Here is a 20,236-nt window from a genome sequence, read left to right on the forward strand (position 1 = left end):
CAAATAATAATTTCATTTGGTGTTTGTCTTGACTACCTCATGCATATTGATTGTATCATATACCTGTATATTCTGTGAGTTTTTGGCAAAATGTTTAATGAGAAGTTTTCTCATAACTGAAGCTGAGAGTTATCTCTACAACTAGTCATAGTTCATGTATTCTTAGATGAACAGGCGCCTAAAGATTTAAAGTTCCATTATATTTACAGCTAAGGTTAAAAGAGCTATCTCTGCAGCCAGTCCTAATTCATGTACTCTTGGACGAGTAGGCGCCTAAAGACTTAAAGTTGTACTATATTTCATCCTTAGGATAGTGAGAAGGTTTAGGCCTTTTGACCTTGAGAGGGTCTGTTTTGTTTCATTGTGGGGGTGTAGTTAAGTTTTAGAATCTATTTAGTCTGTTTTTAATGTAGTCACCCATTTGCTTCACGAATCACAATTATTTATATATATCACACAAACCATAATGTTATGTTACCATAATTAGTGATATTTTGTTATGTTATGTAAGAAGAAAAAGAACTGAAAAAGAGAACAGAACTCTCTTCCAGTGGCAAGACAGCACATGCGCAGAAAAAGCTGACTACATCAAAAGGATGAAGTGAACAGAGCCGAGCTTGTCTCCTAGCAACAAGATACGCATGCGTAAAGCCTCTTGGCAACAAGAACAGAGCCTGCGCAGATAAACCTGATGAACAAAGGAGGGGATTTTAAAGGAGATAAGCAGCTCCAAACCTATAAAAGGCAGACTGAAAATTATTGAAGTGTGCCTTAGATGAGCAAGGAAAGCTCACTAAGACACCCAGCGCTGTTTTGCTTATTTGATTTTTATATAAATCTATAATAAAACTTTTTACTACGATATTTGAGCCTAGTGCCGATTTTACTTATAACAAAGGTGTTGGTAGTTTGCTTATGTTTTGACTTCAGTGAAAGAATCAAACAGAGGAAGGTGGTGTGTTTGTGCGTGCTGTTGCTTGATTTGGGATATGAGCCAGAACATAAGTTTACAGAAATTTGATGAGAAGCACTAAAGAAGGAATAGTCTTCTCTAACAGTTTATGTAAAACTCCTGTGGTCCACTAGTTGCTGTACCTGTTGGTTTCCCTGTAAGTTTATTATTCACTGGACAGTTTTTATTTCAGTGTTTACAGAAACTCTTGTGGCAAACATTCTTCTTATCTCAAGCTACCAACTGCATCTTACTTTGAGTTCAGTACTGACCCTATTGAATAAACATCTGACTTACTGCCCTGCCTTCCTCCCTTCCTAATCTGACCGCTGTATCCTGTGCTTTTGGATTTGGAATAGCATATGGCTGGCTCAGCAGAGATTTCCCAGGTGTCCCCAGAATTAATCTTGTCTTCTTTTCATGTTCCCAGTATATGCTGTTCAAAGGCCTCAAAAGCTTCAGCTTTCAAGGATTTTAGTGTCATGAAAGTATTGAGTTTCTTTGAGATTGCCTTTGAATTGCTAGACACCAACACTGCTTTCAGTCTAGGTTTGAAATTTAGAATCAGTGTTCCAAGTGAGTGAAGAAATACTTTGCTAAACTGCAGAAATCTGTTCAGTTCTAGTTCTAAATGTCTGTAAATACATGGGCAGGCAGGAGCAGTTCAGGCATGACTGATGTCAGTGCATGACTCTTTTTTAAATTATTTTAACAGTTGGTTATGTGGGATTATAGCACTGCATTTTCCAGGCAATGCTTTGTGCCATATGCAGCAAGACTTTGTTCAGGTGGTCGCAGTCACATTTTTCCTGGTCTGAGTTGCTATCATAATTCTCCTGAAGTATTATTGCTCAACTTTGCTGTTATATTACTGATTTCTGAGGTTCTTGGAAAATCTTTCAGACAAATAAGATGTTGTTGCAGCATGACTTATGATGTTGCTTGTGATGAAAGTCATGTTTTGTATTTCTCATGATGTGTGTATACCCTCCTGCATATTATCATCCTGCCTTGTGTGGGCAAAATCATAATTACAGCATCTCCAGAGAACAAACTGCTGAACTTAAGAATGAGTAAAATATACCTTAATTGTAAGAACACGTTAGAGCAAAGCTTTGTTTAACAAAGGTTTTGCTTTGTTTAGAGATCCAGAAAATGATTATAAATATATACTGCAGAGAGCTGAATATGCATGGTTGAAAGAATATGCAGAGGCTTGTGGGAAGCTGTGATGAACAAGTGGGGATGCATATGGATGTCCTTGCATGTCACTTGTCTTTTGTTGGTTCTGGTGCTTGTACATACCTGAGCGTGGTCTTGGGTTTGTCCGATGCCTACACCAAACTTCCTAATTCCATTTTAAATTCACATAGTTCAACTTTATAGTTCAAAGTTACAGTGGAAAATTATAACCAGAAATATCTACTTTCTGCATCAAAGATTCTCTGAGATTGGAGAATCACTAGATTGTCTTGGGAGGAACAGTGAAGCATCTGAATTGATGCTTCACACTTTGGAGTAAGTTATCCACATAATTTGTAAATGTTATTTCATACCTAATTCTGTGTCTTCTTTCTTCCTTCAGTGAAACTTTTTCTGCTTGAGAAATTGTCAGTGGAAATTTGACATCTAGAAACAGTTTTATATTGAAGGCTTAAGTTGGGAATGATGAAAAATTTCTTGAAGTCATAGCTTAAATTCGTCCTTCCTTGTGTGCTTAGCAGTACAGATTATATTGCACACATCCAAGTACAATACAGAGGGAAGGGGGCTTATAACTGTTCTCACATATCCACATGTGTGTCCCTCAGCAGTATTAAGGACACTTTGGTAGTGGAAGGCAAAGTGGTGAAGTTTGATTGCTGGCCTTGTATGTGACTGCTGGAGCCTCTCTGTACAAACCACTTCTTTTTAAACTGTTTTTCTCAGTTGCTTCTGTGAATCTGTGTCATAAAAAGAAATGGTAACTGGAAAGCTGATAGTGGGAGAGCGGAAACATGTTATGTGATTAAGGCTCCTGTGGGTTTTTTTAATATGCAGGTTTTGGTGGTTTGTTTGGTTGTTTGGTTTTTTTTTCTTTTCCACCAAACATCTGCTAGTTTCGTGTGAAGCTTTCTCTTTACTGTGTTTGAGAGCTGGTGAATAATGACCCCACCTTTACTGTGCTTTTTGTGGCATTGTAGACTCTTAATGTATTTCTTCTTACTTGTTAAAAGTTGATCCCTGTACAGAAACCATTGCACAAGTTTTCTCATCCTTTCCCCTCTCTGCCTTTCCTAGTTCCTTTGCTGTAGCTAGTGAGATGGGGCAGGGAGCAGAACAGCTCATATCTCAGATCAGGTAATGTGGGAGAATGGTGCTATTTGTCAGCAGGTGTCACAGGATATCCTGAGTTGGAAGTGACTCCAAAGGATCATCAAGTCCAACTTCTGGGCAGTACAGGCTTAGGAACTTTTAGGCTGTACACAAGCTAGTCCAAGCTTGCAGGTTGCTGCTATGAAGTTGCACAGATCAACCAAAGCTTAAAAATAGTCATGTTTTGCATCAGTTTCATGCATGAACTGAGTTTTCTGATTGTATTGGTGTTTTTCTCGTTTAAAATGGGAATGTATTAAAATATCTGTCTTGTAGAGTAGTTCTTGTGAATACCAGAAGGTGGCATAACAGATTTTCCTAAAATGTTTTGATTGCAAGAAATGCACAGGATGCTACTACACTTATTTTAAAGCTGAAATTTTGATCTAAGGGAAATTGGATCAGTTTGGACCTTAACATTGAAGGGATTTATTTAAAGGTGTACCCATTCTGCTTTTTTTTTCCCAAATGTGAAACCTCTGGTGAGATTCATTCTGGCTTTTATAGCTAAAGTTTTTGAAGTTGGAAGTAGTTTACTTGAGAGTGCAGGAGGAAGGAAGGGATTGTCTGTCATGTCTATAAGTGCAATTCTTTCCTGAGCTGTTTTACAGAATTCCAGTTTCCCATGAATACATTGTTTAGATATGTTGCTTTACCCATTTGCAGAAAGAGACCAATTCCTGTATGTTTTAAGCTCTTCTTGTTATCTGGTGCTATGAAAGAATAAATTATTAGTATAGTAGCTCATAAATTATAGTTTTGTGCTGTAGCAGCTCTAACCACGTGCAGATTTATAGGTGTGCCAATGTTGTGTTAGAAGAGGTAAGTGAAAAGCATGCAGAAAAGACCAATAAACCTTTAAATGGCGATCTGTTGTCAGCATAATTTGAATTTCATTCTGACAAACAGGAAACTTAGTCTTTGTGCAGCGTTACCCTGCATTTAATGACAAGCTGATGTTATTAGAACCCATTTCATGTGATGCTTTCCTTATTAGTCTGTCTCTGGGGCTGTCATCTTCACTGTGGTGTTGATCAAAAAGTACTTAAGTATACTTTAAAAATAGGTATTGTTTCCATTCAAAGACCTAGAGGGACTTACTCACAGAGAGAGTGCATTGGGCATAATTGGCAAGGTTCTGGCAGTGGAGGTGTCTGTGAAGGAGTGCCCTGTGAGGGATGAGGCTGTGACTGCCCTGTGCCAGATACTGCTAGGGTTGATTTTGCATTAAAACTCTTTTTTGTTTGAATAGTAAAATTAATTGGTGTAGGACAACCCTGAAACTTTTGAAGGAATGAGATACATGGGATTTTTTCTCTTTCCTTCAGCTCCCTCTGGCAGACAAACACCTGAATTACAACTGCTTTACTTTCAAATATTTCAGACAAAGGCTTGTCCCAGCTTGAAGTTATCACAGTTGCTTGATGTTCTATATGTGTGCATCAAAAAGATATTTTCAGCTGTAGAAAAGTACATTATTGCAACTGTAGGAGGTGCTGAAATACCAATATTTCTTGGTTTAGCTGACTGTTGTACTGCTTCTTTGCTCACCACAGCTGTTCAATGCTGTTTCACCCCAAGGACTTCTACACCACATCTACTGGATTTTTTATTTTTCCCCTTCTCTCTTATGTGGTGTACCCTGAGCCTACTGTGGTTCATTAGAGCAGCACAGATGAGAAGGATATGACTGTTTTGCACAGGAGCCTTGAGTTTTTGCAGAATTTAGACCCTTTATTTTGCTGACCAAGCCTCTGGGAGGTGGGTGGAAGGAAGTGGTGCCGCTCCAGTGGCTGCAGCTGTCATGGGCTGAGCCTTCCACCCACCCCTCTGCAGTCCTCTCCTCCTCTGAGCATCACCGATTTATTGTCAGTTCTGTGTCACTGAAGGGTGGTTTTGCCAGGTGAGGGGATGTGGTCACATGTACAGTGCTATAATGATGTAGAAAACTGCCTGGAGTGTGTGGAGTGCTGGTTAAATTTCTCCACGGTGGGACCTTTAGTAGCTGCTCTGTGGACACTGGAGAAAGCACTGAACTTCAGTTTCCAAGAGTCAGATCTTTGAAGTGTTATGAAATAAGAGCTTGTAATCAGGAGACTTTAAACTATTTAAGTATTTCATAGCTTTTAAAAATTCAAATAAGATTGCTGTTCTTCTGTGGACCTTTCTAAAAACAGCTTGTACTTAGACTTTTCTTGCTATGTACAATTATTTTATGCAAAGCAGCATGTCCTGATTTGATCCTAAATTATCCAGATAGTTACACTGTCACTAAATAGGGGTATTGCAGCTTCAGAGTTCTTCCAATCTGCTAAGTGAATATCTTAAAACTGTCACTTTAAATCTGCTTTTGGAAGTGAATTAATAGCTCGTACGTTTGCCCAGCATAACAAATTTGAAATAAATAACTCGCCTCATTTGAAACTTTGCCTAGGAAATACAGAGTTTTCTTTAAATTTATGTTCTCATAGCTGCTAGACAAGAAAGTAGTTTGTAATTTTTATTTCTGTAACTGTTTTGCAGGAATTTTGACATTTGATGATTTAGCATTATAATATAGTGGTGTATTTCAGAGAAATGGAACTGTTTCATATGAAGAATTGTTTTTTGTGATCATGCTTTTTTTTTTTTTTTTTTGTCTTCTGGAAGAATCTAAATGTAAGCAAGGTATGCATTTTTAAAGTCTCATGTGTTATTTTCAGTGTTGATGACAACTAAGATTGTGCTAATTCTGTGGCACGAACACATTCATGGATTTTATACCTTCCATTCAGCTCCATTGAGTGGATCTATGTAAGTGTCTCTTTTGTGATTCATTCAAGGAATCCAGCCAGCTGCAGTGCAGTGGCCATGGGCAGCATGGTGCAGCAGCTTCAAGTCTTGTTGGAGAAGATGCATTCCTGCTGGTTTTTTGGCTCCTGGGTGGCACACAGCAATTTCTGACAACCTGGACTTGAAGCACCAGCATCTTTCTCAAAACCTTTTCCATTTCATTCTCTGTCAGTCTTCCAGAGGGACTCTGGCCTTCAGATAAAGATGCCAGAGTGCCCACAGTGGAGATTTGGGGATTGTGGGTTAGTAGACATCAGAGGTGACAGAGCAGTGGGAATTCCTGTGCTCAGGAAGAGTTTGTATTTTTGTCTTTTAATGAAGTTGAGTCATTACAGAAGCACACAAGAGTAGGTGTCAGGGCTTTATTCCTGCCTCCCCGTGCCTGGTCTTTTCATCAGGGACACTTTGTGTGAAGGACCACAGAAACTCACTCCAGTGGATAAGGACAGTAAGGCTTATGAATGCAAAATGACTAACAGATTCTTTGTAAATAATGGAAGAATGAAAGAAAAAAGCCTGCAAACTTTAATTTTAAGAATATTTTCATAAAACTTTACCCAACACATGGCTCAAGTAGTTTGCACTTTGCTGTCTGTGGTGCAGGAAATACTGAACTTGTTAGTGGCTGGTGCTCAATCCTAGCCTCTGTTTAATTACTAAAGTGTTTAATATATTTGCATCATTTAAGTCAGATGTGTAAATGTGTTTAGTCATACTTTACTGAAATAAATTGTGCAGCCACCAGACCATAACAGCTGTGGAGAAGCTGTTTAGAAATAAATTCTTTGTAGTTCACAGTTTGATCTAATAAAAATAACTGTTGCTTCAGACAATTATCTTCAGCAGGGTCAGTCTGGCTGCTGTGACTGTGCATTCGGGTTTCTGTGTTGATTTATTAAATATAATCACCTGGGGAAGATGAGCAAAGTTCTCTGAATAAATTGGTGTTAATTCAAAAGCATTTGTTCTTAGTAGTGTGTTGTCAGCAGAGTACATTGGCTTAGATCAAAAATTGGAAACCTTCATTAACTCACTTCGGTTTTACCTCCTATTAAGTGTTTTAAGACCTTATTTTACCTAATACCTTTTATGTAAGAGTAATTTGCCCAAGCAAAGCTGGTTTGGTTTTTCTGGGGTTTTTTTGCATATTATAACCTGTAGCTTGTAATTAAGTTAACAGTGCATCTTGACTCTTGAAAGTGATTTCTTGCTAGAAATCTTACCTCAATTTTAGAACAATCCCTCTTCAAGAATACACACCAGAAAATGCAGGGCATCCACAAGTGGCATAACATAAAAACCACTTTCATAGCCAGAAACGCACACTTAGGAATAGATTTAAAATATTTGAGACCATGAGTAGTTACAAAATATACCTGAAACAGAATTTAATATTTTAATAAATTAACACTTCCAAATATTAAAAGTGTGAATACTGCATGGACTAAATTTGCGCATTTCTTGTTTTCCCCCTTTTTCCTGAAAGTTTTTTGGAAGCTGACTTAAGGTTTAACTGAAGTTATTTTATTTAAATTGTTTTAAAAATAGCTGCTTGTGGCCTGATAGGAAATGGTGTTTGACTGTTTGCTGTTCCTGAATAATTTCAGAAGTTTCATACTCAGACTGTCATTTTTTTTCATTAATGAATGATGCAAAGACCAGGATAATGGGGTTTTGAAGAATGTATGAAATGAAGAAATTAATTTCTCAAAATGATTCCTGCTCAGTTGGACAGTTGCTGCCTGTTTGTTGAAGAACATACATTTTGGTAGTCTCAAAATCATGTGAGAATTTGAATCATTCCTAACTGTAGTGTCTGGGAAGGAAGGGGAAGTGACTGTGTCAGATGCAGGGTAATATACATTTGTCAAATTATATATAGAAAAAATATATGTGTGTATATATATATAGTATGTATATTTATATACATGCTATATACACAATCCCATATATATAGTATGCATATGTATATTTATGTATAAAAATAATGTTCACTGAAATGATGCATCCTAAAACGTTACTGCAGCAATTTCCTCATTTATATAGGAAAAAATGCTGAGTAGGTGGATGGAAAACTGCAGTACTTCTTGTTAAACACGTGGTACATGCCCTGACTGCTTAACTTAATATTTAAAGATTTGGGGATTTTTTTCCCCTTGTTTTAGAAATGGCCCTGCACGTATTGCTATAGAGATGGGAACCTGCACTACTTACAGCATTTTGACAGCAGGAGGGGTTGGCTGCAAACCCATTTTATCTCACTTCTTTATGCTTTATGATTGTTCCTCGTTCCTTGAGCAGTCAGGCCAATTTAAGAGAATTAAATATATTTGATAGTAACTACTTTGTAAGCGTCTCTTCTCCATTTATGAGGCCATGTGCATGTTGATGTCTTCAGTACAACTGCTTCCAAAAGATGCTGTAACTTATATCTGGTGTCTGAGGGCTTTTTTACCTCCAGTTATTAAAAAAAATTCTCTGGGTCAGCATAGTGGATAGTAAGTCAAAGTAAATGTGTAATTGTCAGAACTGCCTTGAGCTGTTTTAAAGCTTATTTCTTAATGAAATAAAAAAAAAATAACTGAAACTCTGTTTCTTAGCAAGATAGATCCTTGGTGTTTCTAGAATAGTTGCAGTTTCAGTAAAAGCATTGCCAGGTGGATATTGCCAATTTTTCTCTATACTTCAATATTTGTGGAATGTTACAGTATTACTGCAAGAGGACCGGTTTCTGCTGGATTCCTCCTTAGGCAGAGATTTGTTTTCCCTTCATATGAATTTTGGTGTGAATATTTTCACAATATATGGTCAAAGAAATTGTATTAATTAACTGACTCATATATAGGGCAATACTGTCAACACCATCTTTTAATTATTCTCTTTCAGTAATTGGAGCAACTGCAGTTTAATAGACTGAAAAGCCAGAGGTAGAGGCATGAGAAGCACCCATGTGAAGGGGAAAGAGCTGAATAAGGAAGCCAATTAAACTATCACACGGTCAGTTTTTTAGGGAACCTGAAGAGAAATTTTATGCATCCTTATTTGCTCCTTATTTGTTCAGTTTCAGACTTGTGTCTTTACAGCCATATTTAAACTGCTGAAATGATTTGATATTGAAATTATTATTGCATTTGAGCTCCATTGCTTTGGGAATACTTTATTGGATTTTGGAGGTTCTGCTTTATTTCATTCTGTATCAAAAGGCCTTGTGTAGTAGGATGCATCAGCTCAGCAGGCTGGTAGTTTGAAGATATGGAAAAGATCAGAGCAGTTCCTCCCAGTGTGAAACTGATTTTCTGCCTTCAGTTCAGAGTGAACTTTGCTAGTGCTAATAAATCAGGGGGGTTGTCATATAATAACAAATACCTGTTTTAAAATGGAAGCAGGGGTTTGTCTCAGTTTTTAGAACATCGGTGTTGGGGAAAAGAATCTCAAAAGTTTAAAGATGTTTACTGGTCTTACCACCACCATTTGAAAGTGTTTGTCTGTGTATCTGAGTCTGGTGTCTTTTGTTATACAAACACTTCACGAGCAGGAAACAGTCTAATATTAAACACATAATATTTGTGACACAAATATTTAGACCTTTCTGTTTAAATTTGTAGATGAAAATAGGAGATGTAAATCACACTATCTCTGTAACTTTGACTGTTTTTCTTTCTGTAAAGCTAAAAGAAGCCTGAGGTTCTTGAAGTGAGAAGACTTTTCAGGTCATGCTAGAAACAGTTTGCAAGACTTGAGAAAGTTTCCATATAGCATAACCCTGTTTTCATCTAGTGCTTTCAGTTCCTCTGATACTTAGTAGATGAATAAAAGGAGAGAGGCAAGTAGCTTGTTAGAGTGGAACAGCAAATTTTTTTAACTGCACCAAATCACTTCAGTGAGCAAATATTTTTTTCAGTTTTGTTTTTAACGGACTGAGGAAAGTTAAACTTGATCTGTGCAAACTGAGGAAAATCCAGCGGCATTTCTGGAAGTTGACTTTTGTTCTACTTAGTTTTCCTACAAAAATTCATGTGGCATTCCGAGGCTAAGAATAAATATTTTCACACTAGTATAGGTTTACGTTGCCTGGGCTCCGATACATCTTTCTGCCTGTGCCTTTTTCTTTGAACAACTGTGAAGAGAAGTCTTATGGGAAATGCAGAGATAGTTTTAAAAGTTTTGTTGGATGTAGACATGCTCCAAAAATGTAAATGTGGTGGGCTGTAAGAGGGACAGCATTTATTTTGTAATGCAGGTAAAAGCAGCAAAGGCATACATGTTGACAGTCGGTATGTACGAAGCAGTGTGAGTTAGCGTTCAAGTTGCACCAAAAAAGGAAGAGTATATCCTAAGGAAAAGGAGTCACAAGGGACGTGGGTTTAGCTGCATTCCTGCCCTGAAGATCAGGGAGGGCTTGCAGAAGAAATGGTGCTGAGATCAGCCCTTTGGCAGGGGGTGGTTGGGTTTGTGTGTGACTTGATCATGTGCTTGCTGAGTATGGTGCTGAGCGCCTGCTCCTCTCATTTGGGGCTAAATCTTGGTCATTGGTCAATGGTGAAGCAGGATTTGGGGTGCAGGGGTGGAGGAAGAGGGTTAAGAAATGCTTTGCTCTTTTAACAGCTCTTCAGTGTCCCTTCTCACTGTGGGATCAGAGCCTCACTGCTGTACAGCCCCAGTCAGTAGCTTCTGGCCTTCCTTAACATCTCAGGTCTGTAGAGTGGCATCTTGGGATCTTGCCTTTGATGGCCTTATTTACTTTTTTTTTCCTTCTTATGCACCTCTTCCTTTCCCTTATGGAGGAATTTTCTACAGAAGTGCTTGACACACTGTCAGTTCCTTGCTTTCTTTCTGCTCAGTGCAGCTTTGGAAACACAAGCACAGAAATGGTTGCTTAAAACCCAGAGGTTTTCTCATCTTTTGTACGCAGAGTAAAGGATATGTAAGAGACTGAGATAATAAGTAACTTTAGGCAAGTTATAAGTGCTTTTAATTTTGGGTGTGAACTTGCTTGTGAGAAAACCACAGAAAACAAGTTCCTCATATGGTCCCAAGACGCTGTGTAATCTGTGCAGTTATCATGGGACTTCAGCATTTAAGGGTTTTAAACTTAAAGCAAATCTCTAGTTTGTGTGTCAGTTTGTTGTATTTTCAGAGCACTTGTCTGGAAATAATTGTTTTCCCAGCAAGTAGGATTCTGCACAGAGCTGTATTGCTGCTTTTGGCCCTCAGATCCAGTTCATTTGGGGATGAGTGGCAAAGCACTGTAATATGAGAACAGAAAATGTATATTCAGTAGGTGCAATGCACACCAGGAGATCAGATTTCTTTTCTCATATTTTTACATGTGTAACTAGACTGTTATTTTGAGGTCTTAATTAAAATATCAGAATAATATACTGTGATTTTCTGTTGTCGTAGGAATAGCTAATGTATAGCATAAAATACATTATAATAGTATTTTCCCTGTGAATATGCAACCACTCTGTGACTGTCAGGAAGAAAATGGGATTTGATTTGTTTTTTCTCCTTATGTGCAGAGAGGTGATTCATTTCTCACATGGTTGTTCTTTAGCAATTGAAAAGCATTTCTCTATTTTTAGAGTACCTGGTGTTGCTACTTTCTTCAATTCTGCATTTTGTACGTGGGCAGTTTGAATAGTGTGTGCTGGACATTGGGAGGAGATTTGGTTGGGCAGTGCTTGGGATTCGTGTGCTTTCAAAAAAATGTTTACTACTACTGGATTTTCCTGTAAAGTTTTTATTTAGGTTGCTTGTAGATTTACTGGAAAAATAAATGGGATCAGAAGCACCCAAAGGGGGAACAGGTTTTTGAGGACTCATTTTGTCCTGTAGGCTGAATGATCTTCTTGGGGTCAAAAGTGAAAAATAAGTCTGATTTCTGGATGTGCTTTGATTGACTTAAACGCCAGTCAATGCTTGGCAATGACTTTGTGGCCTGAGTAGTCTTTTACTGCTTAAAAGGGTATTTCAGGAGTTACTTTTGGAAAAGTGGTGCATTGAGTGTCTTTAGCCTCATTCTTTAGTATTAGTAATGGCACTGCTAATACATAAAACATGATCATCTCCTTGGGGTTAACAGAGCAAGGAAATAGAGATATTACAAGCAGTTACTAGTTTATTGCACTGGCTGCACTCAGTGTGAGGATGGGAGTTACAGCACTTGCTTATCGTATTTTAAGACAGTTGAGTGTATGAATTCAAAATGGGGATTTTTTTCTTTGTGATGATAATAGCTGCTACCTGACATCTTTCAACTTGACTTCTAGGCCTTCAGTGCAGAGCTGGCATGATTTGGTAGTCTGGTGTTATGTGTGGGTATGAGACTGCACACAGTGTTTACCATGTGTGCAGCCAAGCATACCTGTTGGCATGTAAATGCATGAATTATTTTGCTGAAAGTATGACTTTTTATGCTAATACTGCATGCTTTGTAGGACTAGTGTTTCTTAATAGTTATAGCATATAAAACACTGTTGTCCTACACAGTGATGTCTGTTCAGCATCTCAGATAGCAGTTCCTGTGAAATTTGTTGCCTGGGTTAATGGTGCTCATGTGTAATTTAGAACTTCTTCAAAAAAGTGGGAGAGAGCTCCTCAATTGTTTGTCCAGGAGGTGCAGCTGGTTTTGAATGAGTCCTTGACTCTGGTCATCCTGGGTTGTTTTAGTTCCTTGCCTGTGGTTATGGTAACAGCTTCAAACGTCCAAAACCGTTTTGGTCAAGAATTTTCAATACTGGTGATCAGAAGCAGCAATTATTCCCTGGTGATTCCATCCCAAAATTAATGTTGGAGGTTTCAGGGCTACCAAAAAAAACCTATCAGCATTTATTAGATGTTATTAGAATGATTAAATTTATAGACATTTATAGAGATAGGTCCTGGTTTGATTCTTCATTGCTGTGTAGCATGACAGGGTGTTGGCTTTTTGGTGACAGGATTAAGCTGTCTTGATGAACAGAAATATTGTCACGCTGTACAAAGACTATTCTGAAATCTGTAGATTAAACATCTTACTGTTGATTTGGTTGACTGTGGCAATAAATTACAAGTGATTTATTTTTTTTTCCCTGTAAGGTAATCAATAGAGCTGAAGCTCTGCCTTCTTTTCCCTGGAAACCTGCTCTGCTTATGCATAATATGCTATTAAATTCTCCATTCCCTTTTTAATAGTTTGCCTCCTATGCTCCCTGCTGTCATCAGCCCCGGGAGGTCACCAGGCAGAGCACTGAGTTGCAGAGTGGTCCCTGATGGGGACCTGCGTGACCATCTGCTTCGTCAGTTCTTCAGGCAATTTGTGAGCTGCTGGGGGGGCGTTGAGAATTAGATTGTTGATAGCGTTCCTACAAAGACTGCTATTAACAGCCTGCTAGTCTCTGCTTCTCTACTGCAGAAGACAGAGTGATATTTGTGTTCCCATAGCATGTTGTAAAATGCATGAGATTTTGCTCATCCTCCTTGGAAATGAGAATAGGAAAATGAGAGCATCCTGAACCAGAAGCTATTAGAAGAACATGCAGAAACCTGCAGCGATTTGTGCTTTATTTTGTCTTCCTAGCTATGGATTAGAAGGACTGATTTTTGCAATGGGCTTTTTCCATAATGGCATTCTTGTATTGTTTGGTCAGAGCTTGCACAGGAGGAAAACAGGCTGCTGAATTTAGTCACTGATCTCTATTAGCCGTGGCCTAAGGCTATGCTGAGATTTATATCCCATTTGTATTGTTGCAGCTCAAAAGAAGAATGTTCAGAGGATGACAAGTGTATTCTGAGTAGGTATGTTGTTTCATTTTCATATGAAACCCATTTTTTTTTCTGCTTCCATTGGTCAGAAATGAGGTTAATAGGAAGAGAATATAGTACAGTGCTGCAGTGTTCCTGTTAAGGTAGAACAATAGCATCAGAAACAGTTCTTTAAAAATTAGCTGCTTTTATTAAATAAAGCTGCATTGTGCTGGTGTGCACAGTGCAGTCTTTCTTTTTTTTTAAAGCATATACTGCAGTCAGTGCTTCCCTAACGAGGTGGCACTATTGTTGAGTTAGAAGGATAGAATCATCATATTGCTTTAGGGGACAGCAGGATTTAAAAGGAGATGCCTTGCAGCCCTGTTTTACAGATTGGAAGCATCGGTTTAAGGGCATTGGCAGAATCATTTCCTTGTTCTTAGCAGCAGCCACTGCTGTGTCAGTAGTGTGTGGAATGGAAGTCCTAGTTGGTAGTCTGTTATGGAAACGCTGTTTACTGTTATTGTAGTACCGTGGTGACAACATGCCATTGAAATGGAAAACGAGCTCTCCTGCTATCTGGAAATTCCCAGTTCCTGTGCTTAAAACATCCAGGTCATCGCCACTTTCTCCAGCATACATGTAAGTGAGAGAAATGAGGATAATAAGGTGGGAATTTTTTTCGTGAGACTACCCTGTGGCAAAATACCCTGTTGTATATTAAATGACATTGGCACTCAGAATTTTCTCTTGTTTGCTGTGTAGACCCCCCCAGATTTTATCCTGGATGTTTCATGATGGATGTTGTGTCGAGTCTTTCCCTTCTTGTTGAAACCTAGAGAAAATGTTCAGATTAAGCCATATTCATAATAATATTGTATATGTTCATTTGAAAAGTTTGTGTTGTTGTTAATTTGTAGAGCTGATCTTGAATTAACAAGTTAAGCTTTGAGGCTGGCAGTCTTTCTTTATAGTGTATATGCTAACATTTCTTCCTCCTGACATTTGCACTTGGAAATTGAGCTTGAAATCACCTGCTGTATTGTACTGCACTTTTGTTCGTGTGACTTCTTGTGTAGAAGAAATCATCCTGTTTGGTCTTGTTTTATTCTTTAAAGTCTTAACCTTAATACAAATTGAAAGTTCCAATAAAAGCTTAAAACATAAATATAAATCGTTCATATCTGAATCCTTTTACAGTTTATACAGGTTGTCCCTGTAAAGTAGCTTCATATAAATGAGTATTTTAATACACATGGTGACGATATGCCTTTGTCTTGCCAACTCTTGATGCAGCTTTTGTTCACCTTTTGTTGCTGCGAGTTCTGTGTTAGCATATACAGGTGGCTTTTTTTTCCTTCTGTGGAATAAAACTATACTAAGCACAGGGTACTGAATTGCTTCTGCCTTTATTTAAGGAAGCAGCTCTTTTGAAATGAGGAAGAGTTGCTTTAAATTTCACTGTGTAGATGACTTTCCTATCTGGAAATTACTGTAAAGGCTAGTACTTTCCAATAGTATTCCTGTCTAATACCTACAATATTAGTACTTTTAAGCCTGTATTGTCTGCTTGCAGATAAGCTTGTGCTTCAGCTACTGTAGGGACATGCTGTAAGAGATACACAGGTCCTCTCAATGTCTTTTTTTGTTGTTGCTGAGAATTACATTGATAACAGTGGGGCTGAAACAATCCAACACCGTGTGCATGGTCACTATTGTTCTCGGTCAGAAAGGCTGAGGCTTAGGAAGATAACCTGGCTGTACAGAACCTGGGCTGTGCATGCTCCAGTTTAAGATTAATTTTCATGGAAGTGCTTCTGCCTTTTTACTGGGAGCCAGTATGTTTAAGGCCACCAGAAGATAATCTATTTCCGATAAATTGCTACCTATTCAGAGTTTTTAAAAAATACGGTTTAAATACAATGACAGTCGTGGTGTTAGAAGAGCTGTGAGGCATTTGAACCTATTTCATGGAAAGAGTGCCTTTAGCATTGTATGTTATGCTTTTGTTTTTTAAACTGTAGTACTTTTAAATGCAAGGAAATCAGAAATAGCCCAGTCTGATCTATCTGCTGCTGAAACCGAGCGTTTCTTTTGTGCGTCGCCTTTAAATCACTGATCTTAGCTCCGTGTGTGCTCCAGCTTTTGTGCTGGGGATCGTGTAGCTGATTATCTCGGTGTGTTCAAAGCATGAACAGGTTTAGCGATCATGCTTAACTATACGATGCTGAGCTTATCTGGAGCATGAGAAATATGTGATCAGCAGCCCTAATCATCTCCTTATAATGAGTCAATGTATCTCTACGTTTATGAAGGCATTTCTTTAGTGGCACGCAGACCTGACATTAGCAGGACTCATAAATCTAATGTTAAAATTATTCATACACTTTATTATAAAGAATGAGAAACATTACAAAATGGCACCTATTTGATTTGGCAATATATATCAACTGATTAAAAAAAACCCTTCTAGTATAGGTTGACCAGTAAAATAGGTGATAGAATTAATTATCTTCACTGCAGAGATTACAGTAAATTTACTACTGTTTTATGTGATCCAGTCTTTTTCACATTCATATTTATAAGTTTTCTGTCATAAGTAGTACTCTGCACACTGGCAAAGGGCTTAAGTTTTGAGTAAAAGATTGAGGAATAAGTGGTGTGTGAAACAGTACATGTATTGATGTAAAATAAATGACCATAAAACTCTAGAATTCACAGATGAAGACTTTTATGCTTGGTATTTTGGATCTAGGATATACAAAGGTGTGATGGAGCTTTTAATCCCTTTAATACTTGACATCTTAATCTTACAGAACAGGGGTTTTAGTGTGGTTTGAAATGTAAAGTAAGGAGGTCCTAAAGGTGTGTTTTTTTTTTTTGTTTGGTTTTTTTTTGTTGTTGTTTTTTATATTTGTAATGAAATTCCAATTTTCCAGGTTCCTCTAGTAAAGTTGACCTTAACTTTAAAAAATTTCATGCTGCTTATGATTTACAAGTAACTTATCTAGAGGTTAAACTGATGATCAGGAAACACAGATTTTATTAGTCTCACTTGGTCTGGGTACCCGATACCTGAACTCTGCCTTAGTTTCCCTGTACCCAAATGCCGAGACTGGTGGTTGTGAGCATGTTTGGCTTCTTGGATGAAGTGTGTTCTTGGATGAAGCAGCATCTACATACAAAGTACCACTGTGAAACGTTGGCTGTCCTGCAAACTGTGCTGCTGGGGTGGCTTAGCTCAGTCTCTGCCTGAAAAGTTTGTGGCAGTTCCTGAGGTGGGGAATGAGTATGAGGAGCTCAGAGAGTTCTGTGCTGCGGGAAAGTAGTGGACGAGTAGTACATGAAATAAAGGACCTTGTGGAACTTGAGCTGGTGAGTTTGTAGGCGAGGAGGTGGTTCTGTTACTGGGAATTCTGCTGGTTTTGCTGGGTCTGGTACTGCTTTCCTGGCAATGGGAAGGAGCAGCAGTGACTCGCTGCCTCTTGACTGGTAGCTTTGCTTACCACCAGTTATTTGTTAGGGATATTTTCAGGACATCCTGACTGCAAGAGGTAACTCTTGATGTTATTCAAAGGGTGAAGGGTCCCTCTGATGGGGAATGCAGACATTCGCTGTCTTCTGGTGGAACTGGTCCAGAATTGCTTGAACTTTCCCTCAAGTTACACAGATACATTTCATAGGGAAAATTAGGTACTATTAAAACTGGAGTGCTGGCATGTGCCAGTATGTGTAGGTGTAGCACACACAGCTGGTTTAGTGCACGAGGGAGGAATGTGCAGCTATGGGTGCATGCACATGCCTTTGTCAGGCTGCTTTGCATTTTCTTTCATGGCACTCATGTTGCTGGGACTTAGAATATAGATTCCTTTTGTCAAACAGTGTGGAAGCTGTTACAGCAAGTTTATGCGCCACTACTCAAATTATATTCATATTTGTGGTTGTGTTGACTATGTGGGCAGAGACCTAGGTGACTTAATGTACTATGTGGGCAGTTTCAGCAAGTAAATCAGAGGAAAGGACAAAGTGAATAATACAGAGTTGAAAAAGTGGCATCATAGCTGTCATTTAACATGACTGCCATGTGTTAAAAACAAAAATCCCCAAAGACTGACCTAAGTAGAGGTTAAGAATTAAAGCACTATTACAGACAGAGTGAGGAACGATTCCACATTCAGTTGTATGTAACAGCTTTGAGGTGCTAAGGAGCATAAATCCCAGTTATTGTTCATGGGTCACATCATCTCATACATGAAGATGCAAGAGAATTCCTTCTTATTCACACTACCAATGTCATATTGTTTTCCAAAGTTGTGCACATCTTCCATTAATACGAATGGAAGAAATGTTTGTGGAAACTCAGGAGATTAAAGAACTATGATGGACATCTATAAAGAATTCAATAATGCAAAAAAATGCAAAAATACTAATTGAAACATATTATTACAGAGGATTGTTCTATCAGCTGTGTCATGTGAGAATATTCTCAGCTGTTTTCTGAAAAGTAAAATGTTCATTTAATTTTTTAGTCGCCTACATGCCATTTTGAAAAATAAGAAAAATGAAAAAATTCTTAAGAATAATCCATTTGTAATCTTAGTGGCTTCTATCCTTTTACATGGAATACTGTGTTGACATTTTAAATGGCAACTATCCATTGCATGTGTTTTCTTAAGTAACTGACTAATGTTAGGAGAAATAAATTAAATGTGGTATTCCAAATATATTGCTATCAAAGGGTTTGCAACACTGTCAGTCTATCCTGAGTCATGTGGTTGTGAAATTTGTCTGATAGGAAATGCTTCACAGCAGTAGAAATCGATTACTGTGCAGAAAAGCAGAATAAATTCTTAATACTCTGGACTAAGCAGCGCTGGTTTCAGCTGCTTATATTGGTTATATAGGTTAATGCTTTTGTGTCCTCTTCAAATATCTGACTTGCTTTACAATAAGCTTTTTGAATTTATGCTATACAGTGATATATACCTAAATGGGAAAAGCTGTGTATGCGTAATTCATTAGACCACCTGTTTTAGGTCTCCTTTGTGAGACCACCCTGTGTGTGTCTGCTGCCTTCATCGGTCATTTTTAGTAAATGAACCCTTTTGTTGGGCTCCTGAGCATTTGATGGGTTACACAATATTCACACAGAAACACACTCAACTGTCTTTGGCAACATTTCCATTTTAAGACATTGCTTCCTAGATATTTCAAATTTCAACACGTTTAAAGTCAATGTGCAGGTCACATCATATATTTTTTAAACTAATCTGACAATACATGCAAAGGGATGAAATCGGATGAATGAGGAATAGAAGGGGCTTGTATCTTACTACTAGAAGACTACTTTTAATCCCATAAATTTTGTGTACAGAGTTCTCATTTGTGGCTTTTGATCTTCCTTTTGCTTTTTATATAATAGGTATTTCAGCAGATTATTCTTTTGAAATTTGATATTTCATTGCAGTAATAAACTGGTAAAAATGAGGGGAAAAAACACAACCTGTTTGTCATGAAGTTTCCCGGGGCTAATGGTTTTTTCTGGGGAGACCTTTAGAGGTGAGAGACCTTTGGAGGTGATGCTGTGGCTTACAGGTCCTCAAAATTCCTTGCTTCTCCTTATGTAGCATACTGTGGCAATATTGACATTGTGTTGTGACATACTAAAGCATCTTTATTGAATTATCTAGAATATGTTACTCAGCCTGTTCTGCCTGCATGTCAGTTCTACCACTTTGTCATTTTTTGCCGTTATTTCCTTGTTAATGTGGAAAAATCTTGTTGTCCAATCACATTCTACTCACTGACTTTTCTACTTTTGAGGTATTTTCTGTTGGTGTTTGGATGAGAATACCTATGGATTTTCATAAAGTACGTGGTGAATATTTGGGTTTTAAAATAATAGTTGCTTGTTCTAAATGTTAATAGTAGAATAATTGTAGAGTAATAATACATAGCTATAACACTTCAGTGGAAGTGCACATCTATATTATTGCTGTAATATTTTGTCCAGCAATGACTGAGATTTTTTCAGTGTCTAAATTGCAAAAATGTGTTTTTTTCATGGGATGAACAAGTCACTCACACCTGTTATCTGACATGCTTAGATCTAAATTCTTTATCATGTAGAGGAAAAAAATATTTTACGATATAAAATAATTAATGCTCCTCTGCATTCTCCCCAGGAGGTTGTAATAAAGGAATGCCAAGACAACTGTGAGAAGTGACAGAGCAAGAGGAATGGTAGAGCAGAACCCAAACCCTAATGTCAGAATCTTATTTATTTTTTTTTTTGGTTGGCTTTTAAGGTATCAGAATTATTCTGTAGAGTATATAGGGGAAAAAAAAAAACCCCAACACTCTGGAAAG

General features: G+C 37.9%; 1 protein-coding gene across 9 annotated transcripts in view; it reads left to right on the forward strand.

Annotated features, from left to right (window-relative positions):
• The window catches only part of KLHL13 (kelch like family member 13), an 88,308-nt gene that overhangs the window by 39,662 nt on the left and 28,410 nt on the right, over positions 1–20,236 (forward strand). The window contains exons 1-2 of one of the 9 annotated variants that reach the window (XM_051784355.1): positions 13,865–13,918; positions 14,397–14,509. The exons of 5 other annotated variants lie outside the window; for them this stretch is intronic. In XM_051784355.1, the coding sequence (XP_051640315.1) occupies positions 14,412–14,509 (98 nt within the window). In that variant the 5' untranslated portion in view covers positions 13,865–13,918; positions 14,397–14,411. Of the gene's footprint in view, positions 1–9,062; positions 9,137–13,372; positions 13,919–14,033; positions 14,510–20,236 lie in introns of those variants that run through there. 3 more of the 9 variants (XM_051784403.1, XM_051784368.1, XM_051784346.1) reach the window with 3 other exon arrangements.

Source organism: Manacus candei, unplaced genomic scaffold (assembly GCF_025592945.1).
Source record: "Manacus candei isolate 608988 ecotype Guabito, Panama unplaced genomic scaffold, ASM2559294v1 h1tg000003l, whole genome shotgun sequence".
NCBI lineage: Eukaryota > Metazoa > Chordata > Aves > Passeriformes > Pipridae > Manacus > Manacus candei.